The sequence below is a fragment of the Ciconia boyciana genome, chromosome 8, assembly GCF_034638445.1.
Source record: "Ciconia boyciana chromosome 8, ASM3463844v1, whole genome shotgun sequence".
NCBI classification, from domain to species: domain Eukaryota; kingdom Metazoa; phylum Chordata; class Aves; order Ciconiiformes; family Ciconiidae; genus Ciconia; species Ciconia boyciana.
This window is the reverse complement of record NC_132941.1, coordinates 36,429,286-36,447,803: the sequence shown is the minus strand read 5'-3', so window position 1 is coordinate 36,447,803 and position 18,518 is coordinate 36,429,286. Positions and strand designations below refer to the sequence as shown.

The window sequence follows — 18,518 nt, the reverse complement described above, 5'->3', positions numbered from 1 at the left end:
TTGGCCTTTAATCAGGCTGTGCAAGTCTGCACCTTAATTTAAGCCTCAGTTATGAAGAGGAGATATGTTAATATACAGAATAGTCATTGCCAGAAAAATACCCTGGCCAGTTTCTAAAAAGGGGGTGAGGGGAAGACCTATATGCTGCAGAAATTCTTGGTTCATACTTTTCCCCTAATTACCAACTCAATGAGTGCCCCTTTGTTTTTCAGGTCACTCCCCAATTATATATTACATGTTTCCTTCATTCCACAACCTTAATTCTTTTCCAGTGTTGCAGAATTAACTGGACAGGGTTCTTAATCTTGTCTCTACAAAGAACTTGTTGTAATTGCAATGAATGCTTTCATTTTGCTGGTGTCTGAAATACGATTTGCAGAGGAAGGGGGAGTGCGGGTTGATGCTAGTCCCATCATTAATGACATTCTTGTGCGGATTGTAGTGGTGTGAGTAAAAACCTGAAAGCTTTTATATAATAATGAGCATGTGTCTGCACGTGAGCTGCTCCTTTAAGAAGCCTTGGGCTAGTGGAAGAAGGGGGATCCAGAGGAAAGGCAGCCCTACAGCTATAACAGAGGGCAGAGGTTAAAACGGTTGGCATTTTTATCGCAAGTATGGTCACTGCGTACCCTCTCCCTGAAGGCTTCACTGAATTAGAGGTGTTTGCCATCGGCACTGCCCTGCTGGTAGAAGGTAAGCTCAGTGCGAGACCTCAGCAGCAATAAGATTTTTGCCCCTATTATTCCTGGTGGGAGGGGAAAGGAAAATTGAAGCAAACAGCAGCATTTGTGGTACGCTGACCCAGACCTATCGTGGTTACTGTGGCTGCATCACTAGTACTTCTGGTGAGTAAATCAGGGTGAGCTGCAAGCTGTTTGCAGTGAAGATCTGCTCTGTATACCTAGCTGCCCTATGGCGGGGAAGTACTTAGCTTTCTTATGAAGAATTTGGGAATTTTGTTGTTGACTTTTAAAGGCAATTTTATCTTCCTTGGGGGAGGGATGTTGAAATGACTGATGTTCTCTCAATAAATTGGGCTGCTTGCTTTGTGGGCTGTGATAGCCATCTTATAATCAAAGATGACAGGTCCAAAATAGCCTGTTAACTGTTAGCATACATCCGGATTGCATTGGTAGTGTTGCAATTAATGGCTGCGGGGAAAAAGTAACAAACAGAAACATACTTGCATGAGATTCAAAAGCTCTCACAGGGTTAAGCAGCAAAATCTGAGGTAGGAGACCGTATTAATTTAATTTAGCCAATGTGGGCTTTTCTTAAGGCATGTGCCACTTTGTTGAGAGACTGTAACAAAACTGATTTTGTTCCTACCTGGCAGCTAGCGAAGGACAGGCTTGTAGCTAGGATTATTTCAGTGTCAGTCACTGGCGTCTCTTCCGAGCTACATCCCAATCAGGGCCTGGGACCCCATCCCTGCATAGCGCTGCTCAGCTGGGGATGCAGGGATCGTGGGGCCCAACAGCAGAGGAGGAGAAGCTGTAAGCACTGTCAGAATGGGATAAATTCTCATCAGCTCCATGAACATGGAGCGTGGGAGACAGGAGGATGCTCACCCTCTCCTTGCAGGCAAGCTCAGCTGGAAGGCAGCATCGTATCTGCCTGCAAAGGAAAGCTGGAAGAGCTGTGTCAGAAACTCTTCCTTGGAAGAGAGAGAGAAGAAAAAGCTTCTACTACTGGCCCGGGGCGAGCTGCTGCCTAAACAGAGACTTCAGGGCTAAACCTGGCTAACAGCCATTAAGCCATCTGCAGGGCCTGGCAGGTCCTGGCATGGCTTTGTACTTGGTTACTGAGGGGTGAGAAGCGGCAGGAGGACAGGGACACCGTTGGGTGCTGGCAGAGCCCAACAGCCGGGGTCCTGCTGGGGCACGGCTGGTCGTGGTACCACAGCCCCGCCAGCCCTCACCTGCCCGCCCACCCACCTGTGCCCAGGGGCTGCAGCCTGCCAGGGACTTGCAGCTGTTGAAGTCCAAGCAAAGTACCTGATGGTAACCTTCACTTGAAACTAGATGTGGTCTAACACATACATGTTTTACTAAACACAAGTATTTTCTATAAGGTTTTACGCAGAATGTGCCCAGCGGATTGTCAATAATACTTTGTCTTTGTCATCTGACTTAGAAGATCAAACTAAATAATTAAAGAGTAATTCAGTTTCTCAGAGACTCTGCAAGAAAGGCAATGACGACCTTTTTTTGCTGCAGCTTCTAAGTGCAGTTTGCAAAAAAGTGCTGGAGAAGAGGAAAACCTTGCATTCGCTTTATTAACTGGACATATTTGCTGCTCTAAAAATGAAAACTCAAAGCTATTTTTTTTTTAATTTAGTAAGTTCTCTATTTGTACACTCATGCTGGCCTTCAAGAAAGCACAGTGGGGTGAAGCCTGGAGGTTCCAAAAACAGGGGAAGGATAGAAAAAAGGTGGTATAGTAATAACTCTTCAGCTCTACTCTAAATACGGTCACAACATACCTCTCCTAAAGGCTTGACTGCATTTGGGAGAGTTGGCAGCAGTTTTACCCTGTGGGTGGGAGGTAAGCTGGCAGGGAGGAAATAAGAACGGCAGATCTCAAATGGCTCCAAATATGTCTTCTGGAAATATTTTGTTCTATATTGTGTAATGAAAGACGCACATCAGCTGTTACTATGGTTATGCCATCAGCCATTAATGCAATTAAGGTAGGAGCAGGATTTCTGACTAGACAAAATTATCCATCTTATGTAACTGCAGAATTACGACAATGAGCATAAGTAACTACACTACTTTACAGAATTAGGGAATATGGATTTTTTTCTGCACTACATTTCTCTTTCCAAGAAGAACACAAAGAAAAAGATGTACTGCTTCTCATCTAACTGAGACTTAGAGACGGGATGTTAAGTCAGAGCCTCATCAGAGCTAAAATAATTCAGGTCATCTTGAAAAGGACATTAAAGGACAAAGCTTGAGTTTAAACCAGTGAAGAGTGGGTTTCAGGGTGGCACAGCTCTGTCCTGGGTGAATAGCTGGGGTTGCCTGGATGCTCTTCTCTGAGGACAAACATTAACTTATTTTTTAAAATCTATCAGTGACTGCTTTTTATAATTAGATTATTCCTTTCCATGTATAGTCTGTTGACGAAGGGCAGTAATAAGATTGAGCTGGTGTGATTCAAGCACTGTCTTAGGTTAACCTTAGACAGAAGCCCAAAGGGAGGCAGGCTGACTGAAACACGGCTAAGGGATTTCTATGCTTAAACACTAAAGAATGTTACAACTAATATTAAACACAACCTGTTTCTCTACCAAAGACAGGCCTGAAGACCTGTGCACCAGTAGCATGTGCTGGCTGTCAGCCCCTCTGAAACTGCCTCCTCTGCATCTCCCTCGCTCTGACCCACATGTCCCTGGATGGCGCCTAGCAATCAGGTTTCTCTATTAAAACAAAAGGCAGAATTACAAATAAGATTAAACCATTCTGCTCCACATGAGTGGCCATATCGCTGATGCAGTTTGAAGCATTGGCTTCAGCTGTCACCTATAACTTCTCTCCTTAAAGTCTTTGTATCTTGCATGCAGACTGTGACCACTACAGATATATTCCCTGTGCATAAGTTTCCACAGTAATTAAACTTCTCTCATTAAATTAAACAGCAGTATCATTGTAGATATTTTCCATTTCCAGTTGAATCATGCCAAACAATTCTGTATTTCAGCCCTGCTTGGTTTCTGTCTGAATGGCTTGACAATTATTTCTTTCCGAAAAATCAAAGAACTCCGAACACCCAGCAATCTGCTGGTTCTCAGCATTGCACTGGCCGACTGCGGGATCTGCATCAATGCATTCATTGCTGCCTTTTCCAGCTTCCTAAGGTATATCTTCTTTTTCCTAAAGGATGCTCAAAAGAACCACATGAAAATTAACAGCTTAAGTTCTAAGAGGTCAAATTAATTAAATTACTCTCTTTCTAGCATACCACTTAACCAACTTCTCATTCTCTCAGTTTGAAACAGCAAAATGAAACTCTATATAATTCTACCAGGCAAGTAAAAAAGCAGACTTTACTGCATGTAATCACTGACAGATTATGAGACTGCTTATAGAAGACATTTAACCAGACAGCTTTACCAGTGATTATAGTACAAGCTACTTGAATATCAAAATAGTACTGCATTTTCATTTGACTAAACCTCTAGACTGACCCCAAATTTATCTGCAAGTCTTTCTGTTTTTTTATAAACCTTTCCTTTAAAGCACTTATTTGAGAAGTTTGTGGAAAATGAAAATGCAGATCTGTTAGCAGGGAGTTCACATCAGTTATGACACATTTGATTTTCCACATTTTCACATGTCAATCATTTAATCAGAGGACAGAAACAATATCAAACATTTCAGTGAATAATCACAACAAACAAATCACAAGCAAACCATACTAAAAAAAAAACCCCGCTACCCTATAAAATAGCTGATGAATAATTCTACCTAAGTGGCATATTTTTAAACCCTGGAAATACCTTTAATAGAGAACAGCCAGAATGTGACCATTTTATTCTCTCTTAATGGATATAAAAACATTTTTGCAAATTAACAAGTCAATAATAAGATCCAGTGAGGCCTTATTCAACACTATTTTACCTCCTGTATAGGTCACTCTTGTTTCAGACGCTTATGTCTCATTGAAGTCAATAAAGATGCCTTCACTGAGCTGGAGCTGAGAAGCTACGGTCAATACATCAAAATGAGCTTGGTTTTAACAATTGCAGGACTTTTTCTTTTAAATGGGAACAGAAGTTTCCCAGCCTCCCAAGAAGTCAGCTTATCTCCTATTGAACAGGACTTCCAGGGTAGTCTCCTAATGAATTATACTGGTGTTCTGTAAATACATGAGAAAGGAGATTGCTGAAGATTTCCACCTCACAGCCAGCTTTATGAGTCAGGTTAGATGAACACAGAAAGAAAAAAAGCCATAGCTCCTTGCCGTGGGTGACCAGGATATTGAAGGCACACATCAGCAAATGTCTGCTACATGAGACCATCTCGTGGTTCTTTTCATTCTATGTCTGCAAAGACATTTGGAGGCCTCAGTCTTGCTATCAGGAGTATTTTTATTTGTTGTGAGCTTTTGTACTGTGTTGCATGGTGAACACTGACTTTCCAAAAGGTTATTACTCATTTGCTACTTTCACATGTTGACAAACTGGCTGCTCCCAGTGGGTGCAAATTTTGAAGATATGGTTAATTGGATGAAATGTAGATTTCAAATTAAAAAAACAAGTTTCCAATACATAAATGCAGGGTTATATTTTCTTCTCCATATTAAAAGTAAAAATAGCTGATGTACTGTATCAGACACCACAGCAAGGTAAATGCTGGCAAATACCTAACGGCAACCACAGTAACAGCTTTCACGGTGTTTCTCGGACTTAGAAAGCACATGCACAGGCTATCATTTTACCCTTTCTGTTAATGCAATTTCCAAACATGTCTTCACCTTTTTCTATCATTTTCTTAACATATTCCTTGTTTGTTGACAGATACTGGCCCTACGGCTCTGACGGCTGTCAAATCCATGGATTCCAGGGCTTCTTGACAGCATTAGCCAGCATTAGCTCCAGCGCTGCGGTTGCCTGGGACCGGTATCATCACTACTGTACAAGTAAGGGCTACAATTTACCTAGCAACCTTACCCAGATCCTGCAATAAGGCAGCATGCTTAGATTTCAGAGAATCAAAGCAAGCACATATTTATCTGCGTATTTTATATGTAAGTTTATTTATCTTACACACTAGAGACAGAGAAAATATAAACAATCTCTCCAAAAGACCTCTTCCCATACAGGGGGCACTAACCAACCACCTTCAGGAGATATTTCCTCTTCCAGATCACATCCAACTCCTGACCCTCTTGCCATGCTTTCACTTTCTCCATAAGTAATATTGTGTCCCGAACAAAATCCAACTTTTCGTATTGAAGAAAAGTCTATGCACCTTGGGCTTCCATCCAACACCCTGCTGTGTACCAAATAGATCCTTCATGCCCATGCAGAGTTTACTAATTACAGATAAATTTCGTGTAGCTAGAGAGCTGCCTCTGCAGGCACAGCAGCTGGAACAGAGCCCACAGCAAAGCACTTCTGCGGCGGTACGATCGGGCAGACAGAGCTCAGCAGCCCCGTTGTGCAACACGCAGGCACTTTGGAGTGCAAGAGCCATTTGTGGGGTTTGTGCTACGTTCCAGGCCCCCTTATGAAGACTGGAATTCAGTACATATTTTCCCAATCAAGGCACAAATTATCTGCAAGTTTCAATAAAAGTGGCAGAGCTATTTTTAAGTACTGATAAGAGGAGGAATATGTTATTTTTCTTCTCTTAGTGAAGGCCATTTTTTGGTTTTTCTTGCAATTTAGTTTTTAACTAGCTCTGACACCTTAGCTGGATTTAATGGAAATCTAACCTTAGACAGGGAGATCAACCCAGAAAAATAAATTTGCCTTTTTTGGGGGGCTTATGAAAGCATATTTTTGATTTAGGTGAGAAATAGAGATTGACAGGATTGCCAAATATATAGATTTATAGAGACAGATACGCTATGTCTTTTGTCACAGAACTACCTCCCAAACTTTGGCAGTACTGGATTTGTGCATTCATGTAACATGAGTGGAAATTTGTGCTGAATTCAGGTGCTGAGTTGAATTTGGCATCTGCGGAGACTGCTAGGATTTGTGCTGAGACTCCAGCTGTGCTCCAGCCACCACTGGAGCAGATGGGGAGAACAGGGGAATAACTGTATTCTCTTAGCACAGGAGTCGGGAAGCACAGCAAGGGGCATTATCATCTGCTGTAAAACGAACTAGCAGCCTTGTGAGCATTGGAACTGGCAAAACTTGCTTTCTTGTGAACATGGTGCACAGGGATGATTTTTGCTTTTGTCGAATAAGATAGACTTGTGCTGACTGCTCTATGGGTGCTTTCACGGGGCCTCACCTCTCCCCAGGCACCAACTTTCACAGTAAATGGAGCAACTTAGTACCTGTCAGTCCCCACCTCCCTCTCCAGTTTGCTTCTAAGTAGCCAATGTTTTCAAAAGTTATTAGGAAAGGACTGAGTGACAAACACAGGGTGTACAGTCTCATGGCCCACATTAGGAAAACAGAAAGAGGCATGATATGAAATACAAACTTATTCTGAAAGGACATCTTAGCACTCCATAATGCTAGGAATGCCCTAATGGGCACTATTTGGCCATTTTGGCAGTTGTGTGGGAGCCCTGCCACCTGGGAGAAATGGATGAGATCCTCCCATGCAGATGTACAGCTTTTGTGTTTCCTGCTAAAGCCAGGCCCTTCCAGAGAAGTGAGGAGTCCAGAGCACCCCATGTGACTGCACCATTCCCCAAAAAATTGTGTCCCGTTGGCAACATTGATGGATAGACAAATGCAGCCCTCTTTTTCTTGTGCTAGAGCACAGGTTGCTCAGTCCACTTCACAAAATATTTTCTAAACGAAAGTGTAAAAGTTGGCTGGAGAAGAAACTGCTGAGCTGCAGGGCTTCAATCCCCTCCACTGTTAGCATACACAGCCTTTCAGGCGTGGCCTCCATATGATTAAAGCAGCAAGTGGTAGAACACACCCAGAGCACACAGCAAACGTTCAATCTGATGATCCCGTTGAGGGTGGAAAGGTTGCCAACTTTTTGTCCTGCAACTTTTGTCAAAAATTCAGCTCAGGCAAGGAAATGGGTTTTTTTTCATATTCAGACTAAGGCCACAAATAATGCAGGCTGTAAGCTAAATCCATACCAGCACCCTTTGGACACTGAAATGTGTTTGGAGCTAGAAGAGTAGCATCTGTATTCTACAAGAGAGACAGCATGAAAATAAGCATGTATTTGGAAAGACATTTTACTCTCTGCAACATTGACTTTAATATTTTCATGTCATGCACTCCTCCAGTCAAGAGCATACTACATTAAGAGCACAGGCAGAGAGACCCTAAGGGCACAAGCTGCTTTACTTTGCTCAAATTGTTACTTACTGATGGCCAAACATTGCTGCTATTACTGAACATTTTGAACAACAAAACAAAAACCCAGAAGGTTTTAAAAGCTCATGCTCTGTGGCTGTTCCAGTAAACCCAGCCACTTCCAATTTCATCCTTCACATGCTGATTGCGAGGAAGATTAAGACATATTTCATAGATCTGATATACAAGGCCTACAGGCGATACTGTGTTCTCAATCCATACATTAAACTCCTGTTGACACTGGTGCGAGTTGCATGCCTGTACAGAAAGTACAAAATACCTTTGCCTAAAAAATAAAGCTATCAACCTTTTATCTTCATTTCCCAGAACTGATACTCCTTCCAGACTCATCCCCAATATTTTTGTTATGTCCTAACAGTTTCCGAGAAAACCTTTGTTGTGGCATTCCTCAGCTTGACGCTTGATTCTCCACTCTCCATAGTTCTGAGGAAGAAAGAGCTGATGAGAATGTGAGAGATTACTATGATGATGAGAAAAAATGGGACTTTTCAGCCATTCTGGATGCTAATAAAACAAATATGTTCACCAACATCCTGAAAATTAACCAACTTTTAAAATTGGGAAGTCAATACAACCCTCAGTGACAAAGTGCTAGCCTTTAAAGTGTACTGATAACTAGACATGTCACTCATCAGAAAACAGGTTGATATTGATTGGCATATGGACGAAAATAGTATGACCACCACACATGACAGAGAAGCTAGAGTTTCAAGACATTTTACTCTTCCTCCTCTTGCTTTCTTCTTCTCAGGCAACCATGCTGGGCAACTCTCTTTTCATCCCCTAATGTGGCTTTGAGGCCTACGAGATGCTACTTTCACAGCAAGGAGGAGAGAACTACAGAAATCTGTAGTCTAAAAGTATACAGTAAGAGGAGAAAAGGCAGGGGAGTCTGCAGGGTTTGAATGTCAGTCACTAGCAAGATGGGAAAACAGATTGTTGTATTTCAAAATTTGATCATTAGGGGGAAAAGGAGAAAACAGAAGCAGCTTTATGTTAGTGCCGAACAGTGGAGGAGGAAAGGGCAAACTCTGAGGAAGCTGTCTGTCAATAGCCAAGCATTCAGGACAGAAGATGACATTTTATGTCAAGGTAGACATTGTTAGTTCTCCCTCCCTGGCCATTCAAATGAGGAAAACGTCCCGAATTGTGTTCTTAACACAGCAAGGGAGGAAGGAAGCAGCAGCCTGGGAGGTCTCACTGGAGCTAGGGCCAGGCAGGCAGAGGGCAGCTGGTGGACAGCCCAGGGGTCAGCCATCTGAGAGCAGGCAGCCACCTACCACGGGGACATCTTTGCTGAAGGCATTTCCATCTAATGCACGGTTCATTTTGGTGAGAGGGTAGCACGCTGCTGTCAGCAGGTTATGGAGAGGGGAAGGACCCTGGTCAGGTTTTTTCCTTTCATAACCATGGCATACAGTTACAGTTTTAAAAGGAAAGAAAAAAAATCTAGAAGATTTTACACTTGCATTTAAGAATTAGGGGGAAATGGAAAATCTGAAGTGATTTATGTCAGTACTTTTCTCAATATTACGAGAGAAAAGACGAACAAAATCAGCAGGGATTTCGCAGCAGCATTCAATTTCAAGAAGTAGAATTGCAGTGAGTTTTATCTAATCCTTAACCTTCAAGGAAATCTAGGTTGTTACATCAGTATTCAAAGATTAGCAAACTACCACTTGCTCCAATTGCAGCTGTCAGCTCTGTCAAACTAGGAGCATGTCTTTACCTCCTGTCACACTTACTGCAGCCACCTTGCCACGCTTCCTTCATCTAGTCTTGCACCTGCATCAGTTTTCCCTGACAAAATGCCAATGTTTATACAGATCTTGCATTTTCACTGAAGCAGGAGGTAATTGCCAAGACAGCTTTATGATCATCGAGAACCACAGCAAAAAATTAATGGAGTAAAAAAATCTCTTTAATAGGTTATTTTAAAGAGCTTTTTCTAATGATATGCACAAAAGAAGCTATTACGCAGTGCAGCTTTCTTATTCCTACAAAAAATGAATACTTGTGAGCACCAGTGACTGGTGCTTTTCGCACTGCAGATGAAGTAGGTACCAACACCTATTTTACTTATGACTGATATATATTTTCCCTTATAAGACCTTCAGATATTTTTGTCTTTGACAAGCTTTACCAATTTTAAGTGATGCATGCCATGAAGTCTGGTACAAGCCATGTTGTTCTGGAATATATCAGCTATTATAATGTAACCATTTGCAAGAATGAGGAAAAGGGACTTTTTTTCCCTCCGTCCTAGAAAATCCTGTTGACCTTTTGTTTGAGAAATTCCTTTTGAACACCAGCCTGAAATCTAGTTGAAAGGTAGCCACTGTGCCAGAGATGTACTTTTTGCTCTTTCTGTGAAAATCAGCTAAATGTTTGACCAATTTATAAATCTTCAAAACATCTAAATTCATAAATGTCCCCACAGACTAAAGATGAAGAAATAGTTTATGATTATGTCACTAAAAACTGGCCAGCACAATCAAAAGCTTTGTTCTATGCTCTATCTAGCACTTCCTAAAATTCAAGCTTTTGACATCACAATTTTAGTAATCTTTAAATGATGGAGGGTTTTTGTTTATAAGAGTGACCTCTTTCTGTTCCAAAGCAATTACAGAAGCCATTTAAAATCCCCTGTATTAATATTTCACTGTATGGAAAAGAGAAGCTTCTCTCTTGCTTTTCAAGGAGAGAAAGCCAGAGCACAAGAGTGATTAGATTTAATAGGACCAAATTGCCAGCACTGGGCCCTAATTAGGAATTATATCCTTAAGCATATGCTGAACTCCATAGATACACATTTAATTGAATTAGGACCTACATGGCTATTACATTCAATTTTATCAGGCCAAAAAAAGCATTTAAGGTAAAGCAATGGCCTGCTCTGCACAAAAACAACTGAACTGCTCTTGGCTTGCTCTCTCGCTGTCAGCCCTCTCAGAGGAGGACATTTTTGCCATGTGAACGGAGCACAGTTCTTTCACTGTTCTTGTACTGAAAGGATTTTTTCTGGGTAAAACTAAAAATAATATCAAGTTTGTTTAATTTTACATTCATACATTTTTAGCTACTTCTGATGTGTCACTAGATGTTTTCTGGAAGGTCAACAGGCAGCTGATTTCACTAGGACTATTTCACCATTATTCTCATTTTGCAAAAGGCCAAATCCAGAAGGAAAAAAATCAATTTTGTGAGTTCTGATTCTCCCCTTTTCTAGTGTCCAAAATGGGACTCCTTAAATGTGAGGAGAGAGAACATATGAACTCAGCCCCAGAGATGAGCTTTCCCAACGCAGGCTGTTGAGACATGCCTGGTGCCAGACTCCATTATTGCGTGGTCCTTTTCTTCTACATCTAATAAGAAACACCCATGGAAAAGTAACTAAAATAAACTTTTTCTTACAGTTTTTTATAGAAGAGGCGCAAACGTTAAAGCAAAAAATTAGGAAAATAAAGGAAAAAAAGAAAGCTAATGGAAATTGAGAAGCGTCATCTCGCTGTGCTTCCCATGGCCCTGCCAGGCACATGGACCTTCCCAGCTGCAGCAGAGGGGGAACCGAGGCAGGACACTGCCAGCCAAAAGCATGGGGAGTTTTCACCTAGACTGTCCTATAGGCTGCACTTTTCCTGTTAAAAAATTAAACATAGAAATCTTCATGAGAGCCACTCTTGATAGAAAATATTTGAAAGCCATTTCAGCAGGAGGCCTCACAACTTTCTCGTTGCCTGCACGCACCCCAGCTGGTAGCACATGGGGCCGGAGGAAAGATGTGGCACCAAGAGACTGGGCACCGTGAAAGACCCCGGAGGTGGTGGGAGCCAGTGGAGCAAGAGCTTCCCCTGCTTTTTTGTGCAAGGCGACAGCAAGGAAGGTGAGATTTCCACCAATGCCCCCCACTAAACGCATGCAGGCAGCTGGATCAGCTGCCTTCTGTCAGTGCAGGCACCCATGGGCTGCCTTCAGCATGCCACCAACACTGTCCCAGCAGTTGAGGGCAAATTTTGTCAATGCAAGGATCTTTTCTTTACATGCAAAGATCCATAAGGTGCCAGTGTGGGGCTAGGACCCAGTGACACTAGAGTGCCTTAGTCACGGCCCATTGCATTTTGAGACCTTCAAGGTATTGCAGTAGTCCATGAAGTGAAAGGATGGGGTGGAAAGAGAGCAAAGTTTCTGCCACAAGATACCACAAAAATAATTGGTATTAACTATTTTACAGGACTTGCTGAGAAACAAAAAACCCCCCCAACATTTAGTTTGTTTTTTCAGAATATCAGGAGGGCTTACCACTTACAAAATCATATTCCCAAAGCAATAGAGCTACTTTTGGCATGAGCTTCATTTAAAAGAACACAATTCAGATCCAGGTTTCAGTGCAGCTGCTTTTGATAATGGCTTTAAAAAGTTGCTAGAATATGTAAAACACAAACCAAACCTGACAGTTTGTGTAATAAGCTTTGTCCTGATTGAATTTCAAGTTATGGTTGTATAAAGCCAAGCTACAAGAACTGCTATGTAGAACACAAATGGAAATGGAAACCTTGGATGAGCAGCAACTCTAACATGCTTGTTTGAGCATATATCTAAACAGGATCCAGTTCTGAAAGATACAACTTAGGCTACATTGCTTCTTTGGGTGGGAGGTTAAGAATAATTAAAAGTTACTAAAAAGTTTGACGCATATTTCCAGTCCCCTAAATCAGAAACTATTCCTTTATTTTCATCTATGTCATTCTCGAGTCATACTATGTCAGTACTACAAAGCAATATTTGAGCCTTTGCAGCCAAAATATATCTTCTATGGAGGAATCATACAAAAGACAGATATTAGTCATTATTAATCATTCTTCATTAGTAATTAGTGAAAAATAATGTTTTAAATGACTAAAAAATCAATAGATTTTTTGGTAACTACCATATTAAAACATAGAGTATTTAATAAAAAGGATTTTATTTACTTTTTTTCTTGGTATTTAAATTGCAATGTGGACACCTGTCTTTTCCCATAACTAATTTTTGAACACCTGCACCAAACAATTTTTCCAAGTTGATTTTTAATGCAATTCAAACTCTAATTCTTTTCCCTGAAGAACCTCTGGAAGATAAGAAAAACGACAGAGGTAGAATCAGCATTCCTGTAAAAGGGCAATTTCACTAACACACCTACTTTATTATCCTTCTTTAAAATAAATAGGGAGAGTACCACACAAAATAGGTACTGTAGAGTTTGTGGTCCTTCCTCGGGCTGCTGCCTTATGGTGATGTCCAGTCTGTGCAGCCCCCACATGCTCTCCACCCACAAGTCAGCCACATCTGATCCCACGGCAGGGCTTCACCTCGTGCACCTCATGCATCTCACCTCCAATCCTTCGCCTTCCTGAGAAAGGTCAGAATTGGCCTGAATCTTCCTGGCCTGCTGTCATGATGCTGCTGTTAAGGGCAGACGAAAAGATTGCTTCCCAGCCTCAGTGAAAATTACATCATTACTTCTCCCTAATGGGAGATTTGATTAGAGAGGAGTAGTGGGCAAAGTCACCGTGCTCCTTGCTGGTGCAGCTGGCGTCATGGGCTATTCAGCATGGGCATGATTAGCTTCAATAACAAAATTATCCAGGCCTTTTTACACGCAAGCAGCGAGGCTAACACAATGTCCTACAGCAGCAGGGAAACCTGCCTGCCTTCTCCATGAAGAAATACTTCCTGTGTTTTCTGAAGTTTCCAATCTTTCATTTCATTCATTGACCTATTCCTATCGTATTTTATAAACTGGATGAGATAAGCACAAGTGATCATTTTTATTATAAAATTAGAAAAAAATTACTAATGCTGAGCTTCACATTTCATGTTCCAGGCTAAGCAATGATCTTAAGGGCAAAATAATTTGACCAGCAGTGTTTTTAGGTCAAGATCTGTTGTCAGGTTGTGTACATATATATATTAACATATATATTGATGAGCAGCATTTTTAGAACAGGGTCTATGTAATATCCACACGTGCCCTGCACTCCTGGCAGGGCAGGAAGGAAGTAGGCAGGGGCTGGGGACTGTGTAGAGAGTCACATTTCTGATCTGACTCACACCCTTCAGCGGGGCTCTAGTTCTTCCAACACTATTTATTGCATCACGCTGTGCCTTCTACTCTCTGCCTCATCTGAGTCTTTAATCACGTTTCCAAAACACAAGAATATAATGTTTGTAACAGCAGCTGTATCTCCAGTGTGGTACAAAGCTGAGCAGCAATACAGCATTTGCCGAAGTAAAGCACACAAAAGGGAAGTACAACTTGCTGTTTCCTAAAGTCTAAAAGCTTCCCTCAAATCTTATGCAAGGAATCAAATCTTGATTCCTCCAGACTCAGGCCAGCTGCAGGCTACAAAACACAGACAACTGCTTGTTTCTGCCCGAGGCCCAGGGGCCGGGTTACTTGGCTCTGGCCCCACAGAGCCAAACAGCTTTGCCCCGTGGTTTCATTCCGGGCATGGAGACCCCCTTTTCTCTTCCTGCAGGGAGCAAGCTGCAGTGGAGTACGGCCATCTCCATGATGGTGTTCGCGTGGCTGTTTGCTGCCTTTTGGTCTGTGATGCCCTTGCTGGGGTGGGGGGAATACGACTACGAACCCCTCCGAACCTGCTGCACCCTGGACTACAGCAAAGGGGACAGGTGAGGGCTGGGGCCAGCTCCCACGGGGGGCGGGTGGAGGCTGCCGACCCTGGGGTGGCCTCGGCAGCACACCAAAACCCACAGCAGGGCACCAAAACCCACAGCTGTCCCCCATCATTGTTGCTGGGGCAGATCTCCCTTTCCAGCAGCTGGGGCAAGGCAGGCATGACCTGTGGCTGCCTTGACTCACACGGCAGCGTGTAGGAACAGCTAAATTCAGCTTCCTCCGTGGGAGAGGCTGACGCTCAGGTTTCTGCTACTCCCTTACTCCTTGGTCATCTATATGCTGCATCTGTTCTGGGTTTAGGACTTGAAACTCTTTAAGAATGGTTTTGTTCTTATGCAGTCCAGCACTGATGTCTGAGTAGGGGTGCTTGGGTTTAGAAACCTAACACTTGTTGTGATTTTCTGCAATACGATCCATCCTGTGCACAACATCAGGGCACAACTTCACCAGCCTCCAGCAAATGCTGCCCCTAAAGCATGTGGACAAAACTAATTTTGGCAATTTAAAAAATATAAGTTAATGGATATTTACAGCAAGTTTACAAAGATGCCCTAGAGAGGAAATAACAACCTCTTTTTTTCCCTCCCCACCCTTTCCAGAAACTATACCACATTCCTTTTTGCTCTGTCCATTTTCAATTTCATGATCCCGGGCTTCATCATGCTGACGGCCTATCAGTCCATACACCAGAAGTTCAAGAAAAGTGGGCACTATAAGGTAAGAAAGCTCCCTCAGCTCCTGCAACTGCCGTGCCAAAATAAGGCTGCCTCCAATAGCCAATTTCTTTCATAGAGGCTTTGGCTCAGCTCCTTCTGTGCTAACTCCCCAGTGTTACTTGAGTAGGAGGGTAGCACAACACAGGATGGGGCCACCCAGAAAGTTCGTGGAAACCCCATCCTTAGAGATGTCAAGATTTGACCAGACAGCCACATCTGCCCCGACCTAGTGCTATAAAGAGTTCCCCATCAAAGCAGGGGTCGGACTAGTGACCCTGAGGATTCCCCTCCACCAACACTGGTCCAACTCTAGTCACAAAACAAACACGCAGCATGCAGAATATTTGCTAATAGCATATCAATATTTATCCAAAGAAACTTTGCTCAGGAAGGATCATTATTTCCTGCTTTGCTACAGGCTCTTAGCTTATCGCTGAGGAAGTCAGCCAGAACTGCAGCACTGCAAGGAAACATGCAGGCACCCCGTGGGGGGAGAAGAGCCTTCCTAAACACGCTGTGTTTACACTTGGCTGAGGAAATTCAGAAATCTTTATGAGCTGGAAACAAAGGAATTGCTCTGGCATGGCAGGTTTATGGGAATGTAATGTGGTGATTATATGAGTTGTTTCCTTAGGTGCAGGCTATACAGTCTGGGGCACTACGCGTGGCTGGCGGGCACAGCCCGACCCCTGCACTCAGTAAAGACAGTCAGTTCTCAAGGGGGATGTTACACTGGCAAAGAGACAGGCAGACTGGTTTGTAGCTGTCTGGAATATATACATGTGCCCTCTACATATTTCTTGAACAAATCTCAGTGTTCATTATTATAAGTCTATTACCATTTTTTTCAGTGAGTTTATGCAATAGCATGTGATTTCTTTCTTACGATATTCTGTAGCTGTGCAGACTAGTTACGATGCAGAAATTTAAGGATTAAATTATCACTTCCCTATTTATTAATATTTATAAGATACTTTGGAACAGCTAGCCATGAACACCATGGATAAGGCCCTCGCATGAAGGACACAGGAATCCTACTACCACGACACAGATGCCACTGCATCCCTCTGTTGCACTGCCGTAGCAGTGGCTTCACACAGTTTATTCGTCTGCAAGACCCTCTGAGAAGTCAGCAAAATATCGTTCCCTTTTACCTGTTTTTAAATTCACACATTGCGCTCCCCCCCTCAGCAGCAATTACTGGTCATGGTTTCTATGTCTAGCACACACTGATTTAACTGATCTACCATAAGGTGCTTTGTCACCTCTGCCCGGGAGCAACTGCCACTCCCCACCCAGCCCCTCGGAAGAGGGCTTTGGGGCTTGCTGCACAGGCAGCCCTCCACACACAGGGAGCTGTGCTCGCACACCTCCGACATCGACAGCAAAGCAGCAATGATACAGCATATCCTGCTGGCTGATCCTCTCCTGCTGCTGAACACAAACCACAGTCTCACAGGGTCTGTCCCATCCGCTTGTTGCAGTGTGTGGTTGTGAAACACAAAGGAATTTATTGCTCTTGTTTTTCAGTTTAATACTGGTTTACCACTGAAGACGCTGGTCATTTGCTGGGGTCCCTATTGCCTTTTATGCTTCTACGCAGCAGTTGAAAATGTGATGTTCATTTCACCAAAATACCGCATGGTACGTCTATGCCACCTGAGGGAATTCAAACAACATTCTCCTTACTCTCCTCTCTCTGTTCCTATGGAACAAGGCCAATTTACTCACAATTGGTTTTACTTGTTATAACATATATAACAAGTAGGTCATTTCCTCCAAGCATTCTGTTAATCTACCACTTTTAAGGCAAAACACCTAAGCACATTGATATAACAGGCATTATATTACTGCTTTGATCAAGCAACAATTTAGGAAGTCAGGGTTTTTTTCTTCAGCAGTCAGGTAGAGGTCTGTAGCCTGCATTGCTTCATGGTTTGTAGGAGCTTTTTGTGTCCTCCCCAGAGTCAAGTACCAGCTCAAAAGGTTTGATTTTGAAGAGACTGTCTCACTCATTTTTCTAATACTTCTCTCTCCTCAGGGAACCTGCAATTGATCACTCTTAAGGTTATGCTGCCTCCTTTTTTCCCCTTTTTCTATGAGTCTTGGCTCTGGGACTGCCTCTGGGACTCCGTAATATCACATGACACCTTTCAACTTTCATTCAGTCCCCAAAAATCAGCCCACTTTCAGGTCACCAAATGCATTACTGTTCTTAGGTATTCAGTATCCCACATAAAATGTGTTAGCAGTATCAGCCCACTTATCCATCAAAAGGTGTCCACGGCACATCCTTCACTCCTCCTAAATGTTTGTATTCACTCTCAACTGAAATATCCCAGTTTCAGGCAATGCTGATCTAAATTCTTTCTCCTGGAGACTATAATTTCCTGAGCAAGGGCCTCCAAGGGACCAAAGTGCTTTTACCTCTCATCTCCCTGGGGGGTAACAAGCTACTGCCATTGGAGACAGGCATTTGTTTGGTAAAGGGAAACTGAGCCTAGGCTGAAATCACCCCATTGGCTCCTCGGTGCATTTTCCTATTAATAAATATTGTGTCTCATGACAGATTCCTGCCGTTATTGCCAAGACTGTGCCAACGGTGGATGCCTTTGTATATGCCCTGGGGAATGAAAACTACAGAGGAGGAATATGGCAGTTCCTCACAGGACAGAAGATTGAGAAAGCAGAGGTTGATAACAAAACTAAATAACCCATTACAGCATTAAGCTAAATTAATGCAGGTACATCACAAAGCAAAACAGTAGAGGAAACTGTGTGCATTCTCTGACATGTATGTGCAAAGGTGGTTCCATATTGGAAAGGCCGTGCATTGGCTACAAGCAATGAAGTACTGAAAGAAAGCCCTCCAGATAACTGTCCAAACCATCACGAGCTGCTTGTCAAACAAGCTGCCTTAAACCTACGTTGATTGTCATCAGTCTCATTATATATGTCACTGCAAATAAACTATGTGCTGGAAAGCATTTTTTTTTCCTGATACACTAACATAAAAGCTCAGCAAATTAACTGAAGCAGGGTATTTGTTCATCCAGTGAGGCCTCCTCAAATCAATCTGTGCAGTTTG

At 42.6% G+C, this 18,518-nt stretch overlaps 1 protein-coding gene across 1 annotated transcript; it reads left to right on the top strand.

Moving 5' to 3' along the window:
* Window positions 1-614: 614 nt before the first annotated feature.
* RGR (retinal G protein coupled receptor) lies at window positions 615-18,143 on the top strand. The gene is made up of 7 exons (XM_072871004.1): window positions 615-693; window positions 3,709-3,865; window positions 5,528-5,649; window positions 14,554-14,707; window positions 15,314-15,431; window positions 16,961-17,074; window positions 18,000-18,143. Exons 1-7 carry the CDS (start codon window positions 615-617, stop codon window positions 18,141-18,143), a joined length of 888 nt encoding a protein of 295 aa, XP_072727105.1.
* The last annotated feature ends 375 nt before the right edge of the window (window positions 18,144-18,518 follow it).